This window comes from Aplysia californica, unplaced genomic scaffold, assembly GCF_000002075.1.
Source record: "Aplysia californica isolate F4 #8 unplaced genomic scaffold, AplCal3.0 scaffold00649, whole genome shotgun sequence".
In the NCBI taxonomy this organism is placed as follows: domain Eukaryota; kingdom Metazoa; phylum Mollusca; class Gastropoda; order Aplysiida; family Aplysiidae; genus Aplysia; species Aplysia californica.
In genome coordinates this window covers 170,933-190,609 of record NW_004797919.1, presented here as the reverse complement: position 1 = coordinate 190,609, position 19,677 = coordinate 170,933, and the positions used below count along the sequence as shown (strand labels likewise).

The following is a 19,677-nucleotide window of genomic DNA, read 5'->3' as shown; positions in this document are numbered from 1 at the left end:
CATCTTTCGCTGGACCCCCCTGCCGGCGTCAACCAAAACGTACATGTACTTTAAGATAGAACCTGTACATTGTAAATGATGCATTTTATATTTACACTTTAATTACACCTTTGATCTTTGTTTTAAAATTTAAAAAACAAACAGTTATTTATTAAAGAATACAACAAAGAAACCAATCAAAATAATTCGATGTAATTTTAGATTTTTAAAAATGTGGTCTATTTATAACATTTTTTCTTCCTTTCTTTTCCCCCCAACCTTCTAGGTTGACGTCAACTTTATAACAGTCCCCGTGGTTTTATGCACCCCGCACAACTTATCAAAATTTGCTACATTTTTACATAATTTCTGACTTTGTATCAATCTTTGTTAAAATTGACAGAATCGCGTAATTTCACATTATTGAGCTGTTTGTATAATTTCAGAATTTTTCTTGCATGAAACGACAGGAACAGTTATAAGGACCACCCACCCTCCCCACTATGTCAACATTTCACTGATCCCCCCCCTCCCCCTCGAGCTGACGTCACTTGTGAACGGTCCCTTATTGTAACAACCTCCAGGTCATGATTCTATTATGGAAGACCGGCATCTGTGGTGCAGAAGTCACAAGTAGAAGACCCGAGTCCGATTCCCTTGTGAGGAGGATCTTGGTCAAGTATCTCGATCATTCTACCAGGACGTTGTATCCCTCCATGTTGGCCCTGGCAGAGTAGAAGCCCACTTCACATGATCTCAATTGTGTTCTTCTTTGCGCTTCCCTGCTATATTTCTGGGGTAGTGTAGTCTGCAACTGATTTTAATGTATGATGACCATTTTTCCCACTCTATAGGGCCCTTTGCCTTCAGGACTTCAGGCAGCCACATACAAACTCTCGAAGATAATTCGTTTTTATACTTATACTTAAACATGTACTGACTAGTGTATTTTCAGTTTTGAGAGGAATTAATTTTGAATTTTGCACGAGTGGCGGCCGGAGCAAACTGTTATTGATTTTTTTTTTCAGGACCATCAATGAATCTAACTTTATTAACTTGCGCGACTTGCACACGGGACCTCCGAGATTTTTCTGCCTTATCCGAGAAGGGTAGGGGTTCAGTCTTGACTGTCTTACCTACCCTAAGTTCAAAGTAAGGCTGATAGATAAGGCTGTAGGAAAGAAGTGGCCAGGGATAGACGTAGAAAGAGGAGTAAAGGAGAGAGGAGCCCAGAGGAGGCCGTGGGTGGGGGGCAGAAAGTGGAGATGAAAGCAGATGACTGAATATGACTAGACAACAGGAAATGAAGTGAAAGGAGAAAATTTTTTAGAAGACCATTATTTTTACACAACTGTCAAGGTTTCAAATCCAGGACCTATTGAATGAGAGGTGAACACCATACCTCTTCACCACAGGAGAGAGAGCCCCCCCCCCCCCCCCCCCCCGCAATCTAAATTGTGTTGATGGGGGAGTAAAAAGCACCTGCATTTCTATAGAATGGACAGAAATTTGAACACGATGACAGGACGCCAACACTGCCGTCTTAGTTAGGAAAAAAGGACGAATATCGGAAATTTGGTCAAATAGAGATATCGATACCATGTGAAAGAGAATGAAAAGCTGCATCTTTGGAACCAGTGGCCATTACATTTAGAGATGTTCGAATACTTTATTTTGGTATTGGAAGTATCGTCATAATTTTTTCTTTTTAATTTATTTTATATTTTATGAAAGAAAGACGAATCTCCGGTCCTACAGGACGAATACTGAGAGGTTCGTCCTCAGTTTACGAAAAAGCAACGAATAAACCGATATTCGTCCTTCTTCGCCAAAACATGCTTATGTTACAATGCCACAGGTCTTATGATGAAATACCAAAAGGCTCAAATCCTGGCATATCCGGCGTTGATCCCCGCAGTGTCAAGTGTGTTGCACGCAGTAAGACGACAAGCACCACTGCTTGTGTACACTCACCAGAATTTGAACCCCGGATCTTTGGCTCCACCGGCAAAGCGCAATTAAATAAAAGTCTGGAAGCCCCAAAACACTTACATAAAACCAGACGAACCTCAAATATCACAGAAACGAAAAATCCAGGACTTTACTATTTGACAACGTCGGGTGAAAGAAAGACGAATATCGTTATTCGTCCTTTTCCCATAAAAAGCTAATTAAAACTTCATCAATCTGTTATGAAAGAATGACTTTTGTCTTCTCACACAAAATTTTGTTGATATTTCCAAACAAAATTGTAACTACAAGTGCATAATGCACCATCCTTCCTCCTGCAAAAAAATCAAGTTAAAAATAAAATAAAAAACCAACTTTTTAAACGTGAGACGAATAAATTTGATTTTTTGGCCCTCCGGGAAAATGGGAATGTCGTGATATTCGTCCTTTTTCCCCAAGACAGCAGAACAAGTTTGTGTCTGTGCTCCATTCTAAACATCAATTAAAGAACATACATATGTAAATGATAAAAGAGTATCTGACTTGCATTGAGAGCAAAATTTCTGGGGGTCATTTTGCCCCTTTACCTTTAGCCTCTCCTTTCCCAATTTGAGTGGGTGCAAGACAAAAAAGAAAAAGGAATCGACAAACAGAATAAAGCAAAAAGACAACAAAATGGCGCAGTTTCTTGTGGACAACATTTAATTTTTCCAAGACAATGCTGGTCCGCAGAAAACTGTACACTTTTGATCCAGTCGTTTGTGTCTGTGTGGAGAACGAACTGCTGAGCCAGAATAAGCCCCGGCATTCCGAGCCGAGATTATCGTCCTTATCTTTCTACCTCATGCGCTGAGAGCAGTAGAAATCTTTCTGACAGTCAGAATAAAAATTCACACAGTCAAATGGCAGTCAGCCGGATTTGACACGGAAATGTCAAAAAAATGTCACTGCCAGCCTTGCAAACAACAGAGCTAGGGGAATGAAAGTCTCAGAGCTGTGCTGCTTGTATTAAGTTCCCCTGATCCCCCTGCGCTAACAGATCCGTAAAGAAGCACCATGAATTTGACCTTCCCGGCCATCCCTTCTGACTCAACACACCCAAAAATTACCTTGTATCATAGCCTCTTCTATCATAAATGCACCCCCCCCCCCTCTTGACAATTCCATATAAACATAGCCCACTCCATATAAAAAAGAAACAAATTCTATAAACCAAACAATTGTTAAAACACATCTCCCTCCCCCTCCTTTCCAGAATAAAAATATAAATAAAAATGTTCAAATTTCCACAACCCTGAACACATCGTCTTACACAAAGAACCCCATCAATCACTTCATCAGACTATTCATATGTGACAAAGAAAGGTCAAAGAAAAAAGAATTCTCCAACCAAGAGCAACACCCCCCCCCCCCCCCACCCCAAACACTTCTCCACTCTCTCTCTCATGATGCATGCAAAACCCCATTGCCACTCCCTATTTTCACTTTGAGGTACAGCTCTCCATGGGGAAGTTGCTATATACATTCGCATCAGCTCCTCCGTGAACTGGCTGGAGAGAACAGTAATATACATCAGCAATGTACAACATCAAAGAAACTGGGGTCCTCTTGCTTGGTTGCATTCCGTCAACAGCCAAAAGCAGGCAAGAGTTGCGTCTACGGACATTTCCTTTCCACACACATTTTTCCTCCCTCTTCATATTCTTGCTTGGAAACCCACATTTGCTGAAAAGCACCCTGAAAACAAAAAGGGAAAAAATCACATGTAAATAACATTATTCCAAACTGATCTGCAAAGATCTTTATAGATAGCAATCTCACCAGCACACAGGACCGTTCATTGATGCACCTAAACTTTTCATCATTACCTTCAGGAAACCTCAGCACTCTCCACCTCTTTGGTACCTGACATTTTTGTTTGTTTTTTTATTAGATCTTCCATAAGGTGTTCTTATATATATAAGTCTGAAGTAATCAAAGACAGGTACAAAACCTGGACACTAAGCATCTAATACTAATATTGCTTTATCATGGAGTCATTTTTCATAACCTTGAATTCACTTTTTAAATGCCCGATGTCGGGCGGCTAGCGTCAGGCTACTCGCCCGATCTTGGATTTCTGCGCATGTTCCGAGCGAATGAATTCAGTCGATTAGCCCCGCTTGGACTGCCGCTTCTGACCCATGGGGATTTTTGCGCATGCTCCTTTAAAATTCGCGTGATCAATCGTGAAAGATTCAGTCACTCACTCACTTTCTTTCTCTTTCTCGTTCTCACTCTCTCTCTCTTTCTTCCCCCCCCCCTCCTCCCCTCTCTGCCTGAAGACAAAATTTACCGCTTTCAACTCAGCGCTGGAACATCTGTTTACACTCGTATCACGGGCCGTCGTGCGCTAAGAAGACGAGGTAGATCTAACGCCAAAGTCTCGTTCAGACGCGAGATAGGGCAAATGAAACATCTTGGTAGTAGTCAAACAATCTTTAATAACATCACGGCGCTGCATTTCTCTTGTTAGTAACTTTGTCATTGGAATTCCGATGAATGATAATAATTAAATAATTAATAAAGGGATCTACAACAGTGTAGTCAACTCGCGAGGGAAACCTCGAAAGATGACAAAAATAGATGGCTGAAAAACATCTATGATCTATTTTGGACTCGCCTAAAAAACAAACTTGTTTGTGTTCAGTTTCAGGCGAACGAGTCGGGCGATTGGCCCGATCCAGCCGTAGTGGGCACCCGCATAAGACTAAGACTAGATCTAGGTGACCGGCTCCGAGTGGGCAGAAAATGCTAGCCACCCGAGGTCGCAGAAATCCCCACGGGCCAGTAATTCGGTCGACTAGCCTGGCGCTAGCCACTCTAGATCGGGCGAGTACCCTGACGCTGGTAGCCTAACACTAGACACCCGACATCCGGCGAGTAGCACCGGCCTTTTAAAAGAGATAAAATACACACCCCCACAGAATTCGCCAACCCTCCATGACTGGTGGATCTTTATATCCGATATTGCAAAACTATTATGTTTTTCTCAAAGGGTTGTTTACAAACAAAAATAAATAAGAACACATCTGTTTTTAGTCAATACACACCACAGACACCCCCTTTCGCCTTATAACCAAACTCAGAACTCACCAATGACGCGAGAATTGATCCTCCAATCCAACTGCTGAATCGTCTTTCTGAAGAACTGGAAGCTGCGATGATTTTTAACCTCATGCTCTGTGGACATCGAAATGGAGAAGCTCAGCAGCTCTTCTTCTCAAACCACAAATGTATCAAGTTTTCTATGTTTACCTGTGATCTTTGCTCTACTCTATGCCCCTCACATTACAACAAAATGCCACTTGGTGGACTCAGCTTGTCGTATTTACTTCTGCCATGACGCATGACCTTTGACCAGACCTTCTGGGTCATTATTTAAAAAATGTGTTGCAAATCAATACCCATCTTTTTAAAAAAAAGCAGATTGAATACATTTTACAAAATCTAATTTCTATTTTTCTCCTACTCACCAGAGTCCCAAAACCAGGGGGGCCCAATTCGAGAGAGTCAACTTGAAGACAATGGCCAAACAGTTTCAAGGTATCACTTATAGATTACCCTTCTCCCTCCGAGACCTAACATTGACAACACACTCTATGGAACATTACAGCAACTGCAGCAGACCTGCACTTATCACTACATGGCATTGGACAGAAGGGCGAGAGCCCAGCTGTTGCTGGATCGATAACAACAACAACAACATCACTTATAGATTTAATGAACAGTACTTAACTTTATTTTCTTCGGCTACCACTAATAAAGATCATTGAAAGTTCAGGATATTTACCTGTAAGAGCAAAGACATTGTTTTTTTTAATCTCATTTCAAACATTCAGCACAAAAACCTACAAAGACACAGGAAAGTGTTATTTTTTCCCTCATTATACTTATATTCCCCGTAATCATAGCATGTAAAAGCAATGAATAAAATTGACCTTAAAAATGTATAACGCCATAGGAGCAAAACCAAGGGGGACAAATTATACCTATTCTACAACACAAGCCTGTATAATACAGTCGAACCTGCTTTAAAGACCACCTGTATAAGTACTATAAGACAATTACCTGTACAAACGGTCACTTTCCATTTTATCCCTGGCGTATTTTTTATATCCCAACGTCACCGTATAAGATGGTCACCTGTCTAATACATCCACTTTCCTCCTTGACAATTAGTGGTCCATTTTCAAAGGTTCAACTGTATCTGCACATTGTTAACAAGGTCTGGTGTAAAGGTTAGGCCCGAACTTGAAAAAAATGTGAGTTCGATTCCCATTATGGGCAAGTCTACTCTATCGAGTATACCATCTTTTTGTTAATGTGCTGCATCCCATTCATCACAGGCTGGCCCTCAGAGACAGGGCTGAAACAACCTGACCCCTACATTATCTAAATAGTGTCAATGTGGCATAAAGAACTGATTGATAACCATTCAGCCGCGTCAGCCCGGACATACCGGCGGCGTCTTGTTACTGAGATCTCTATTGAGTCTGTCGGTGAAGCCCTGAAGTAGAGAGTTCCCTCCAACACAGATGACACTCCCGTATAGACTCTGAGGAGACAAAAATACAAACTCCAATTAATTTCTTCCAAAAACCTGTTATAAACAACCACAGTTTTACTTATCTCTGTACAGAAATGCAACTTCTAGTTTTTTTAAAAAATTGTATTAAACAAAAGGTTAGCTTTTTTGCATAAAATTTATATATTTTTTAAACAGTAACAAACAATGTGACTGAGAGTCAGCTTTGCTATACCAACAGTCAAGGCCAAATATTTCTCAATAATGGCAACTAACCTATACATTTAAAACCAAACAATGCTCAAATCCTAGTTTAGAAATGGAAAAAAATCCTTACTGATTACTGGTAACTCAGTGTGAGCATAACATAATTACCACCAGCTACCAGAATACAGATACAGTGGTATACATATTATGCAGGGCAGTAAAAATAGTTTTAAATAGAGGCATAAATTGGTCATACATAAACACTGAGAATAAAAAAGAAGTATCATTGTACAAAGAACCACAAACACAACAAAAAACGTAATGAGAGAAAGCGTATTATACAAAAAGACAGAGGCACTAACAAAAGTATAGGGCCTACATATATACAGAGAGCAAGAAAAAGTGATTTACATAAACAACCCATAAAGAGTGTTATATTAACAGACAGGGAACCACAATCAGTGAGATACATAAACAGATCCCAAAACGATCAGATGCATAAACAGAGGGATAAAAAGAGAAGCACAAACAGTGACAAAAAGAGTGGTATACAAACAGGCAGAGGCACAAACAGTGACATAGATAAACAGAAGTAAACTAGCAGACAGACAGTCAAAAACAGTGAGAAAAAAAAAGACATAAATGATGACATTATATATAAAAGGGATGGAAAGAGTAATTTGCAAAAATAAAAAAGACAACCAAAAAACCCCAAACAAAACAAAAATACATAAACAGAGTAGTATACAGAAAGTGCAGCAGATAGTGAGCACCACCGGAGACTTACAGGCCTGATGTCGATGTCGCACATTCCCACGCTGGAGGTGACCACGTGACCAACACCCAGCATAGAGTTGCCCCCGGACTCCTGAGGGACACAGACAAGTGGAAAGGGTAAACAACCAACCAAAAAAAAAAAGGTAAGAGATCAAGGGGAAGACCGCATGGAACCTGGAGAAGAGTCACAGAAATCGATGTACAGAAAAGTGGGAAGACATGGAATTACATCAAGAGGCTAGCCCAGGATAGAGAAAGGTGGAAGGTGTTTGTCCGTGGCCTATACCCTGGTGCAAGGTGAGAAAGGCAATGATGATGATGATGATGATGATGATGAGTTTTACTGCACTTACAACAAAACAACAGGTCATAAAGTGCCGAAGATTAGATGTGATACGAGAAAGTAACATACAAAGGGGAAAATAAATAGGGGACATAAGGACAATAGATGTTCGATGGGAAAGAAGAAGCAGACCACATCAAAGCACTAACCAAATACCCACCGATTTTTAACAAAAAGTAACTGCAAAATTTTGCATCAACATGTGCCACCCATTAGCAGGACAAGAGATCACAGGCTTGCTGACCTAGTTATAACCCTGTGGCAGGATTACAAGCCAGAGAGTCTATTACCTTTACTCGTCTGCTCACCAAATTCACAATTCAGCTTATGGAGGGGTAAATCTAGCAGTCAAAGCAAAGAAGCTCAGGTGCATGGATCCTGAAGGTTCAGGGGCTCAGATGTAAAAGGGAAAAAGGACACAAGTACAGCACAGAGGTAGGCCTATCTGATGGCGTAGCAGTTGAAACTCTGTGCCATTGTTCCCGAAAAACAATAGTTCGACCCCACAAAGGGAAGTTTATATTATTGAGTATCACTGACTGCAAGGATGTTGTACGCCACTCAACCAAGGTCAAAGCAGCCCAACTCTTCACCCTTCAAGAGACAAATTAATTTGCACTGTCCGGTCCCCCAGAGGCGAATTAATTTAATAAGAACTTCATAAAAATTTGGGTGGGTCATGAAAAATGCCTATAACTTCCTATTTTTTTTAGATAGAAATATGAACCAAACATCTTTGAACTGGAAATTGAGTGAAGAAAAAACATGGCATACAATTTTCCAAAAAATACCTTGCCATAGATTTAATTTGTTTGTTTGTCAGAGTGTCTTAGCCTGTGTGTTAGTCCTGACGTTGTGGTGTCAAATTTCTCCTAGTCCTAGTATGAATGATGCAGTTCAAAACAATCAGGGACACAGAGGGCTATATATACTTCACACTTTTTGTACCGGGTATTAAAATGCAGTCTGTTTCTCTTGAATCACCACTATCCTGATAAAATGCATTGAACAGGGAGCAAACATTCATATTTGCAGCCATTTCAGATTCGATTACTGCCTTAGTGACTGAAGTAAACAAATTCCTAGACTGTTTCCTATTCCAATTCTGGGTCTCAATTCCTGTTTGGGGCAGGAAATGTTCGGAAAATCTTCCTTGAAAAGAGTTTAACTTAGGTAAAACCATTGCTGGTGGTTCTGTATACAAATTGGGGTCTCAACTGCCCACGTTCACGATCGCAACTATAGTCGCAATAACCTCCAATGGGTTAAAACAGTTACGGCAAAATGGGTCAAGCCACACAGACTCCCTACTCACCTTGATGAATGATGGATCAAACAAACCCTCACAGACTTTGAACCTCTCGTTGCCAAAGTCCTGGTTGTATCCGTGAGGGAACTCGTAGTGGACTGTGGGCATCGCATCCGCCTGACTGAAACATATAATCAGAAGGGGAAAAATGTTGAGCTGTGATTTCCTCAGGTTACAACAAGACAGCAAAGACTAATAAGTTACTTTCTTCATACTAGCTTCATTTTTAAAGTAGAAAAAAAAATTAGGTCTGAGTAAGTTTATCTAACTTGCAAAAGAAGGAAAAAGTATTGTTTGGTTTTAGTAAGAGTTTTACGGCATATGCAACACAATAATGTTATAGGCCTATAAGTGCTGAAGAATAGATATGTTACAAGAGAGTAACATACACAAAAAAGAAGGAGAGATAAGGACGATAGATGTTTGATAGGAAAAAAGGAGAAAACCACACCAGAGCGCCTGCAAACCACCCACAAAGGAGAAGGGGGGGGAAAAAAAGTAGGAAGGAGAAGAGATGAAGCTTTCCATGAAAAAGGAACAGTAAAGGAGAGAAGAAAGAGAAAGAAATACAGGACAGGCCTAGGGACAACTTATTTGGAACTGGGGAGAGAGAGAGAGAGAGGGAGAGGGAGAGAGAGAGAGAGAGAGAGAGAGAGAGAGAGAGAGAGAGAGAGAGAGAGAGACTGTGACAGAGAGACAGAGACAGAGAGAGACATTCCACAACATTAACAGATATTTGTCTGCACCAGAACTCCATCCTGGACTGATTCCAAGAATGATGACCTTTTCTAAGTTTCATCTTTTGCTCTACAAAATTCTTTCCGAGGCTATGTATGGTCAACCCCCCCCTCTGCGCGAGAGACCTGGGAGACCTAAAACAAATTCAGACTTTCCATGCATCACTTACGCTTGATCGTACGGAGAGTCTGACACTTGAAGAATGGTTGCAGCAAAATCTTGAAGTACATCCTGTTAGGAGAGAGAAAACAATACAAGAACCTCTTTCATACAGGATACACTTCTAGCACAGCAGTGACATCTTTTAACAATTGTAATTTACATATATATATGTTTGGCCACTCTAAAATCCAGGACCATCTGCTTCAGCAAATACATGTATATATCTTACGACAATTTTATTTACTTGTCATGACAGATTCTGTACTACCACTGAACGTGCTCTGGGCCTTGCAAGGAACAATGATTTACCGAGTTCCAGCGTGATTTTCTTTTCGATCACCATTACAAATTTCAAACAGAAAAAAAAAGCACAAACATGAAAAGCAGACAGAATTCTAAAATTGTAAGCAATGATCATTTCATTTTCTGTTTAAGAACATTAGTGACATGAAATATCACAAGTCACAAAATTCCAACACTGAGCATCAATACTTTGGAAATAAGAAATATCAAAATATGTTTCTTCACTTTTGCTTGAAATTAAGCGCATTCCAACACACACAATCAAGTAAGAACTTTAAAAAATTAACATTCAACAATAACAAAAGCAATTTTGCTCAAAATACAAAAAAGTGAATTTACAATTAAAACAAACATGCAGAAAAAAGTCACTGAGGGACATGTTCTATTCAAATCTGCCAGCACAAAGGGCATGTTCAATCTTTCACTAACCCCCACCAGAGGTTTGTGACCACTTACCTTGACCATGTAATTGTGGAAAGACTTCGTCACATTTATGTTTTCTTTCTTTTTCCACTTGGCAGGCTGGGCATCACCCACAACCTCCTGAATAAGTCAATCAGGAAAAGAAAAACAGAAAATAAAAAAACATGAAAAAAAATCTCAGTAAAAAGAGAACAAAAGGGCAGTCAATATTAAAGGTAGTGAGTAAGAACAACTTTAAGACCAGCAGCTGAGATAATGCCAACATTTTTCTGGGAACTGACCAAGATAATAGTGATAATTGTGAAAATTGGAGAAGGAGCAGATCGCACTACAGCCCCCACAACCATCTGATTCTGATTATGACTACAGTCGAACCTGCCATGACAGCCACCCGTACAAAAGCCCATTTTCCATTTCCCTCCTTGCATTTTTTCTATATATAATTTTACTGTGTAAAACGGTCACCTGCCAACGCCGCCGCGGCCAGCATATTTTAACACACAACCTCTATCACACCAAACAATAACGCCTGTATATATATATATGACTGTCACAACAAACCAGCCTGACACCCATAATATCAGGATGGACATAAAACAAAACAGTACTTTCCAAAGAGAAGGCATTGCCTCTCTACCTTGGCCAATACAAAAAAAAAAAAAACATTTTAAAAATTCCAGACAAAGTGAAGCGACAGATTTAAATCATACTGAAGAAGTAACTGTAAAAGTAAAGTACAGCATTTGTTCCTACTAGTATAGGGCTAAGAGGTTGGAAGTAGGATTTGTTCCTACTAGTATAGGGCTAAGAGGTTGGAAGTAGCCCCCCCCCCCTCCCCATTTTAAACTTGCTTGATTTAGTGAGCAACTTTTCGGGTCACCTTGGAGTTGGGGCTGCATCTCACAAGAAAAGGGAATAGAGGACTATAATTGTCATGAGGAGAGAAGACATGTTTACTTTTACTGAAGTGACAACTGCAATATTATAAGTCCCAGACCCACCTTGCTGGCTATGGAATAGGGTGGTGGCACCTCAATACCCATCTCTGTCATCATTTTTTTGCACTCTGCAGTGATGAAATCTCCAGCCAGGGGAGACTTGACAATACCTGGGGACAGACAAAAAAAAAAAGAATAAATAAATAAATAAGTAAATAAAGCAGCCAGCATCCACTGAAAAAAAATTAAAAAATCTGAAGTCATTTTTTCATGATGTGGGGGAGAGAAGACTACCCTGTCAAAGAAGAAATATTTTGTCCTTAAATACTCTGAAATCAGTTTTATACACACTTGAAAATAAAAATAAGCAAAAAAGCATTGATTGTAGCCTATATTCACCCCAATTTTTTTCCTCAAATGAAAATTACAAAGAAAAATAATCAATTTGGCAAATAATACAATGAGCCATTATTCATCAGATATGTCTGAACAATAGCCCACAATAAACCATTAAATATAAAAGCTTCCTGTGCATACATTACAATGAATATTAAAGAAAAGGAAGCAAAGGGTTTACAAAGAAAAAAAAAAGGTTTGAAATACTTTTGAAAATTCTACACATTTGCAGAAAAGAGCCCACCCCCCCCCCCCCCCCAACAGAATTGGGCAGACTCTCTCAATTCATGACAGGTTTGCTTGAAGAAAGAAAGCACATCGAAACAAATAACAACCATTTAGTGCACACAGGAATAACAAGAGGGAAAAAGTTAAAGTGGATCCAGCCAGTGACACCCCCCCCCCTCCAAACCACCTGCTCATGCCTGACCTACATGACATACTTACATTGACCTACAACATAGCCATCATAGACAGGCACTGCAGATGTCTGCGTGGCTCCGCTGTCCACTATCAAAGCTGTTGAGCGCCCATTGGCAAAGCTGAACACAAAGGTTAAGTTTGCAAACTACACAGAGCCATATACAATACGGTATGTGTTGCTTTGACACTGAAATATTTCTAATTGTTTCTTAATTTTATACACTCGAAAAGCGCATAGCACTGGCATCATTTACTTTTACCGCCTTATAAAAGGCATGGTGGGAAGTCTATATTCCAATCATTGTAGTCACCATGTGCTTTGTACAAAACATGAAAATATGAAACCAACATTCTCATCACTGTAGAGCTGCCAAGCGCTTTGTATTAAACATGAAAATAATCACAGAATTACAGCAGCATAGGTTCAGTAAACTCTCATCTGTGGTAAAGGATACGCAGACAAGACTGGGTTCTTGCACAGGAAAAAGGCAGGGATGTTGTATTTCTCAAACATGATTTCTGTCAGCTGTTCTCGTTTTCCTTTAGTCACCCACTGTGGAAACAGACAGAGAAAAGAAACTGATCATCCAGTGAGGCCAGGAAGATAAATAAAGCATTTTGGATAAAGAGATAAGATGAACAAATCTAAGGCAGGTAAAAAGTTTTAAAGTACCTACTTTTTGGTCAAGAAAAAAAAAAAATACATGGGACCAGTAAAAAGTGACTTTTACATCAAGATACAAACTAAACTTGAGCAAAGTGTAAAGTAGTTTCGGGTCAAGAAAGAGAACAAACAGATTTAGGAATAATAATTTTTAAAAAAACAACACTTTTATCGCAAGTACAACTACTTTTGGATTATTTAATTTAGCAAACTTTTTCCAATGAAAATCTCTTCACAACCCTTGGCTCATGACTTACAGCGGCCTCAGACATCAGCACAGGGTGATACTGTGCCTCTGACTTGATGCTGTGGCTGTAGACGTAGTCCATCACTTTCTCAAACACGTCCCAGTCCTCAACTGGAAAAAACGCAAAGAAAAGATTGATCACACATCATCACTTTGCTACTCTCACAGAGAAGGGGGGGAAGGGAAACAACAACAAAAAGAAAACCCTGACAAACTAGCAAACAAACCCAGGACAAGCCTTTTGTCACACTTGTTTGAGAACAATTAATTAGAGCACTGTTGTTAATATGCTTGGGACAAATAAGCAATTTTCTTTGTGGGTAAACTTAATTCTCTGCATGTGGCCATAATTAATAGCTAGTAGCAGTGAGTGTGAATGTGTACTAGTATTTTTTTAGTGTCTGGGCTACATGCATCTCATATCTACTTAGAATTCTACCAAAGATTACTTTATCTCCTCATCTTATCAGGTTTATCTTATCTCTCAACACATTATGAGTTACTTGTTGTGTCTTTCAAAAGATAAGCAGCCATCAATAAGATGGGAACGGAGGTCTTCAAAACTCTGTCAATGGATTTTGTTTAATAAATGCTCTTTTGAGTGCTCATAAACAGCTTGTACGATTTAAGAAACAGACAGGCAATGAGAAGGGCGGTTGCGCTAATACATTTCGTATCAGCTGAAAGCCAACAAGTGAAAAAGCACAGCGCAGTAATTAATTCTTCAAAACCCATACAATATACACATGATACCTCTTAGTTATCCGTCAAAAACAGAGAAGGCACAGTACTTAATTCTACCTCCCTTGAGATCATGTGAGAGAAAAGCTGGACGATTTCACCCACTAGCCATGCCTGCATGGACCAGGTATGGTAGACAAGTATTTTACCTCTGGATTCAGAACTCCCTCTTCACACGGATGAGAAGTCAAATATATTTTACAGGGGCACACACTTAGCTAGAGACTTACTCATTCCAGCTTTGAGGAAGTTGGTGAGCTCCATGTCCTTGACTGGGTGCTTCATGTAGACTGTGTCGATCAAATATCTCTTGGGGGTCACGTTGTTGTCTCCTCCGTTCTCCGTCTCCATGGCTGCTTCAAGGTCATCAAGCACACCGACATGGGTTGGAATTTCAGCCTATGGCAAAAAAACAAGACAAAGAGATGTGTACAAAAGGAAAAGGAATGAAAATGGAATATTTAGGTACACAATGTAAGTACAATACTGAACAATGAGTTACAATGTTTCATAATATCATTTTCCAAATACAGTCAAACCTGATCAAGGTATCACATGTCCAACACAACCACAGTACAAACGACCACTTGCCACAAGCATTTTTTCAATATAGAAGATGACCAATCGTCTAATGCAATTGCTTCCTCTAAATATTTTATCAACCAACAGACCAAAAACATGTCCCAGACAACAATGGATGGCTACTTTCAACAGGTTAAACTGTAGCTTGTACAATATAAGCAAATTATCTCGACCAAAGCCAAAAGCATCTTCAATCATATCCAGTTCATGCAATAAAAGAACAGTCTCCATGAGGGAGCTTCTATCATATTCTATGATGTAGCTTGAGCTTAGTGTCTGGGGTGGTAAGGTGGAGAAACAAAGTGATGGTTTACCTTTGGAGTGTCCTCTCCAGCAAACCCAGCTCTGAAGGAGTATGAGCCAATGTCAAATACAACAGCCCCCACCTCATCTGGAAGAAAGTTTTGAATATTATTGCGTGAGACACACGAAAAGGAACATTATATTATATTATGATATGACGAATAAATAAGAAATAATCTCAATATTGCAAATCAGTCAGTTTTCACGGGAAATTTAAACTGGAGGGAACAAATCAATTGCTTGATTCAGCCATAAGCCATTTTGAAAATTGACGTACCACAGAATCTTCACTAAGCAGTCGAAATGGAGTATCAGCATTCAATATCAATCATTATTATAAAGGATATCAGAATGTCTTCCGGATTTATAACATACAGCAACCACAAAAATACACAAGAACGGGATAGAAAGAGTGTAATCAGAATGAAAACAAAGGATTATGTGATTTTCTTTCCATTATTTAAAGGAGGGAGAAAATTCATGAAAATGTGGTCATGAATTAACATTTTGGCAGATCAAATCCTCCAATATCAAACATGTTCGATTTTCTGGGTCAACGATCTGATACATTTCATACTAGCTGAGTATCCGGCTTTGCTCGGGGTCCACGCCTTGGTGTCACTGCTCCTACTGGTCTACGCTGCAGTGGCATTTTATATTACATTGCTGTCTGGCCTTTCACAGTCACACCTGGCTTCTAGATCTATATATAGCTTTAGATTAGATCTGCCTTGATTAACTCCTCTCTTGATCAACATTGCTTTAGTGTATTGCTGTCTAGCCCTTCACAACCACAAAATATGGGTTTCACCTTACCATCACAAAAAAGCACTAAGAAAATAATAATCCACGAAAGGGCTGCTACACTGCAAAAGGAACACACCAACGTCTTCAAAATCACAGAGGCAGCGTCTATAGCTTTTCACTTTCCTCTGACAGCATTAAAAAAAATTCTAGCTCATTGACAAATTTACCTATGCCCACAAAACTTTGCATGGCACTTCTACAGGCTAGCGACCAAACAAAACTATTTTTTCAAAAAATCTTGACACAGTAATAAAAACGTTTTTTTCTTTGGACCCTATTAAAAACAACTCTTTGGATGCGTACTCAGGAACACGTCTCCATGTACCACAGGTGATTCACGAAAATTACTCACCCGGTCACTTGAATCGTGTTTCTTAGGCGAACGTTAAAGAGCGGTAATGAACTTCCGTTGTGATGGAGAGTGACGCAGATTAGTTTAGTTTCTCAGTAGAATAATCACAAAGGCCAAAGAAGGACGGGAATTTTTGTTAAATATATTTTTCTAAATTCAGGAAATAAAAAAATAAAAAAATCGGGCTCCGTCAAGGGGACCTATCTTTTTTTGCAGGTACTTGCCAACTTTCAACTCTGTAGCTATCGTAGTTTTATGGAAAAAAGTGACAAATGTGTTTCCAAGTTGCCAAATAAAGTTCATATGTCTGATGAAAACAGCCAAATAAAAAATCTGCTACACATTGCGGAGTCAGATCTTCCGTTTGTGTGCAGAATGCGATAAACCCTCATGGGACTTCCAGGTATAATTTGATAAAAAGCAAAGCAGAGATCAGTTTGATATTATAATCTTCACTGTAACTGGAGTTGCCATTATTTAGCAGTAGGGATTTCTAAGTCACATACATTTGCCGAGGGAGTAAGGGGAAAATGGCCGGTCTCCGAGCAAAGTGCTTTGGACATAGGGGTAGTGGTACATTTCTTGATAAATTTTAAACAACTACTTGACACAGAATGTTCAAATTTGAGGACACTATGGAGGAAAGATAAATCTATTACCTTCTCAAGTTGAAAATCAGGCTCTGTATAGTTTTCGGTATACCCAATATGAAAGTGTTTCCGACACCAAAAATATAGGTTAATTTATGTGTACAAACTTCTAAGTCCACATTCATTAGTTTGCCCTATTTTCTGATTGGTTGCCAAGTTTCATTCACATTGGTCCAGAAATAGCGTAGAACGAGTTTGACAAAGTTAGTCACTCACGTTCCGACCCGGTCCAAAAATTCACCTACAAACGGGGACCAAAATTTCGCCTCACGCGGAACTCCGATTGGCATTGAAATGTTTCGTAGAGCAACAATAAGTAAATAAAGGTAAACATGGCTTTAAATTTCATCCAATTAGTTCTAAAATATACACCAGAAGTTTATTTATATTTTTATCATAACCATTCGTTTCTGTTTAAACATGTGTTTTGTTCGGGTTTTAGAAAAAAAAAATTTACAATCGTTTCAAGCGATTTCTTTCTTGTTGCACCACACGGCTTACATATAACTTTTTCATGGCCAAAAAAACCCAAACCCTTTTACTTCCTACCTTGATACATTTCTTATACTATTTCCTTAGCTCGAGAGCCTGTGGAAACTGAAAATTTACATCTTTTATGCATGACTGCCATTATTCCCACCCTGGGTGGGAACAAGATTTTCTCTTATTCCCATCCCACTAGCGGGATTATATATAAAAATATTAGGCTTCAAAATATTTACTCCCTCTCCCCCCGATGGGAATAGAAGAAAACTAAATTAATTTATGTCCTTGAGAACCTTCAGCCATTTTTTGACAAAGAAGTGTGTGTTCTTTAGTGCATGATTTAATTTTACTTTCATTCATATTTTAGGCCTTTTTCTTTGCTTTCAAGGAGATTGATTTGATATGACAGAAAACATTCAAAAGTTAAAAGTGACATTTTTCCTCTTAGCATTAGCACTCTCATTTGAACGGGCTCAATATTTCCAGACCCAGCATAAAATTGTAGAGGCGCACTTCACTAGATCTACAAAAAACAAAAGCCTTTGCATTGTAAGAATCGCAGATCCATTATTAATGTTTAAGTGCACTGAATAGATCCTTTTCTTTTTTACAACCCGACTATGAAAAAACCCCAAATTGTGCACTTTTAGTGCAAGCCTTTCACCGCAAACAACCGGAATCTGTAATATGTACTGAACCCACAGCCACGAGAGTTCGCGACGTCATTACACAGTACAGCAAGCCTGTCCGCTAGTCAGAACTTACTGGAAGTTCTCTCAGGTAGCGAACTGCAGACAAAGCAAAGCACAAGCCTGATCGCAAACCTCTGGCGTAAGCTGCCCGCTGCTCGCAAGACTTCGATTAATCGAGCAGACTCCAGCTCTAGTGTCTAAGTACAAGTAACTGACAACTCAGGGTCTTTCCACCACCACTACAGCATCACAATTACTTCCATAGCAATGCCAATGAAAATTTTAATTTTCACTTTAGCCCTTTTTTATGTGGTACCTAAGAAAGGATTTTCAATTCTAAGAATTATGCTTCTTGAATTTTAAGAATCGCTTCTTAAATAAAAAAAAGTTATGGGGTTGTGAAGGTCGGCAAAATATGGATGACCCACATATAGGAAAATACTCCTAAAAAGTGGACCATGCAGTAGCAGATTCTGTAAGAAAATCGACGATATCTCAGTAACTAATAGGAGTGTTAGAGAGAAACTTGGCTACCCGATGTGTTTTTGGGTGTAGAAATCATTTTTGCAGTCAGATTTACTACCCAATTCGTAGCTATTTTGTTATAATTAAAAATTTGGTGTACATATTACGATTTTGCGAAAAAAGGGTGTCGGGATGAGTCCATTTTATTTATAGCATCGTATCCCAACAGGGGATCTTTAAAAATATGTCGGCAGCGTGACTAAATAATTGCAAAGCTTTTTATGATGACTTTAGACCATGCCAACCGTAAAAGATAAGTTAATTCAATCTAGCATGCCGTACAATTAAAAATTCTTTTTCCCCTTTGAGGCGCAAACACCCCGAGACGAGAAACCTCGCCTCTGAATACCCCCATTGCGATGTTACAGGGGAATAGAGAGAAAAACAACCGGATGCACGCGCCCGCCATTGCCCTATTTCAAGTGACCAATGAACAGGCCCGTAATAGTCATGTGGGGATTTGTAGGTCACATACATTTGCCGCGAGAGTGAGGGGAAAATGGCCGGTCTCTGTGGCAAGCCGCTTTGGATAGGGAGGTAGTTGTGCATTTATGATCGGGTCTAAACAACTACTTGACACAGAACGTTCAAATTTGAGCACACTATAGAGGATAGATAGATCTATTACCATCTCCGCTTTGAAATTCAAACTCCTTATAGTTCTCGGTGTACACGATACGAAAGTGTTCCCGACACCAAAAGTATAGGTTCATTTATGTGTACGAACTTCAACGTCCACTTATCATTAGTTTGTCCTATTTTTTTTTATTGGTTGTCGAGTTTCATTAGGATTGGTTCGGAAATAGAGCAGACCGAGGTTGACAAAGTTAGTCACCTACGCTTCGGCCGGGTCCGCAAAATCGCGCGCAAACGGGGACCAAATTTTCGCCGCGCGGGAAAGCCCGATTGGCATTGCTAACTTCCACCACCATGTGTCTAACAGTGCTTCCACCAGCTGAAGCTGAAAAGTAAGGAAAATTCTGCCAGGGGTCTGGGGGCCTCTGCGGCCCCCCAGCAGGGTCCAGGGACAGCGTCCCAGGTGGGGGTTCAGGGGGCGAAGCCCCCGAAGATATTGAAATTTAGTGCTTTTAGAGGGTGAAAATGGCATTTGGG

The 19,677-nt window shown here is 39.6% G+C and overlaps 1 protein-coding gene and 1 long non-coding RNA gene across 2 annotated transcripts in view; one reads left to right on the top strand and one right to left on the bottom strand.

Annotated features, from left to right (window-relative positions):
* The window catches only part of LOC106013088, an 8,442-nt gene extending 2,668 nt beyond the window's left edge, over nucleotides 1–5,774 (top strand). The window contains exon 3 of the long non-coding RNA XR_001185235.2: nucleotides 5,448–5,774. This is a non-coding gene — a long non-coding RNA (uncharacterized LOC106013088). The remainder of the gene's footprint in view (nucleotides 1–5,447) is intronic.
* LOC101856050 (actin-like protein 6A) overlaps nucleotides 2,611–19,677 on the bottom strand; it is a 20,366-nt gene continuing 3,299 nt past the window's right edge. Inside the window, exons 2-14 of the mRNA XM_005108004.3 lie at nucleotides 15,064–15,140; nucleotides 14,398–14,566; nucleotides 13,437–13,537; nucleotides 12,971–13,068; nucleotides 12,540–12,634; nucleotides 11,760–11,866; nucleotides 10,792–10,878; nucleotides 10,040–10,101; nucleotides 9,139–9,253; nucleotides 7,491–7,571; nucleotides 6,431–6,526; nucleotides 5,065–5,151; nucleotides 2,611–3,666 (exon numbers count right to left, since the gene is read on the bottom strand). Coding sequence (XP_005108061.1) covers nucleotides 3,586–3,666; nucleotides 5,065–5,151; nucleotides 6,431–6,526; nucleotides 7,491–7,571; nucleotides 9,139–9,253; nucleotides 10,040–10,101; nucleotides 10,792–10,878; nucleotides 11,760–11,866; nucleotides 12,540–12,634; nucleotides 12,971–13,068; nucleotides 13,437–13,537; nucleotides 14,398–14,566; nucleotides 15,064–15,140 — 1,256 coding nt within the window. The 3' untranslated portion in view covers nucleotides 2,611–3,585. The remainder of the gene's footprint in view (nucleotides 3,667–5,064; nucleotides 5,152–6,430; nucleotides 6,527–7,490; nucleotides 7,572–9,138; nucleotides 9,254–10,039; nucleotides 10,102–10,791; nucleotides 10,879–11,759; nucleotides 11,867–12,539; nucleotides 12,635–12,970; nucleotides 13,069–13,436; nucleotides 13,538–14,397; nucleotides 14,567–15,063; nucleotides 15,141–19,677) is intronic.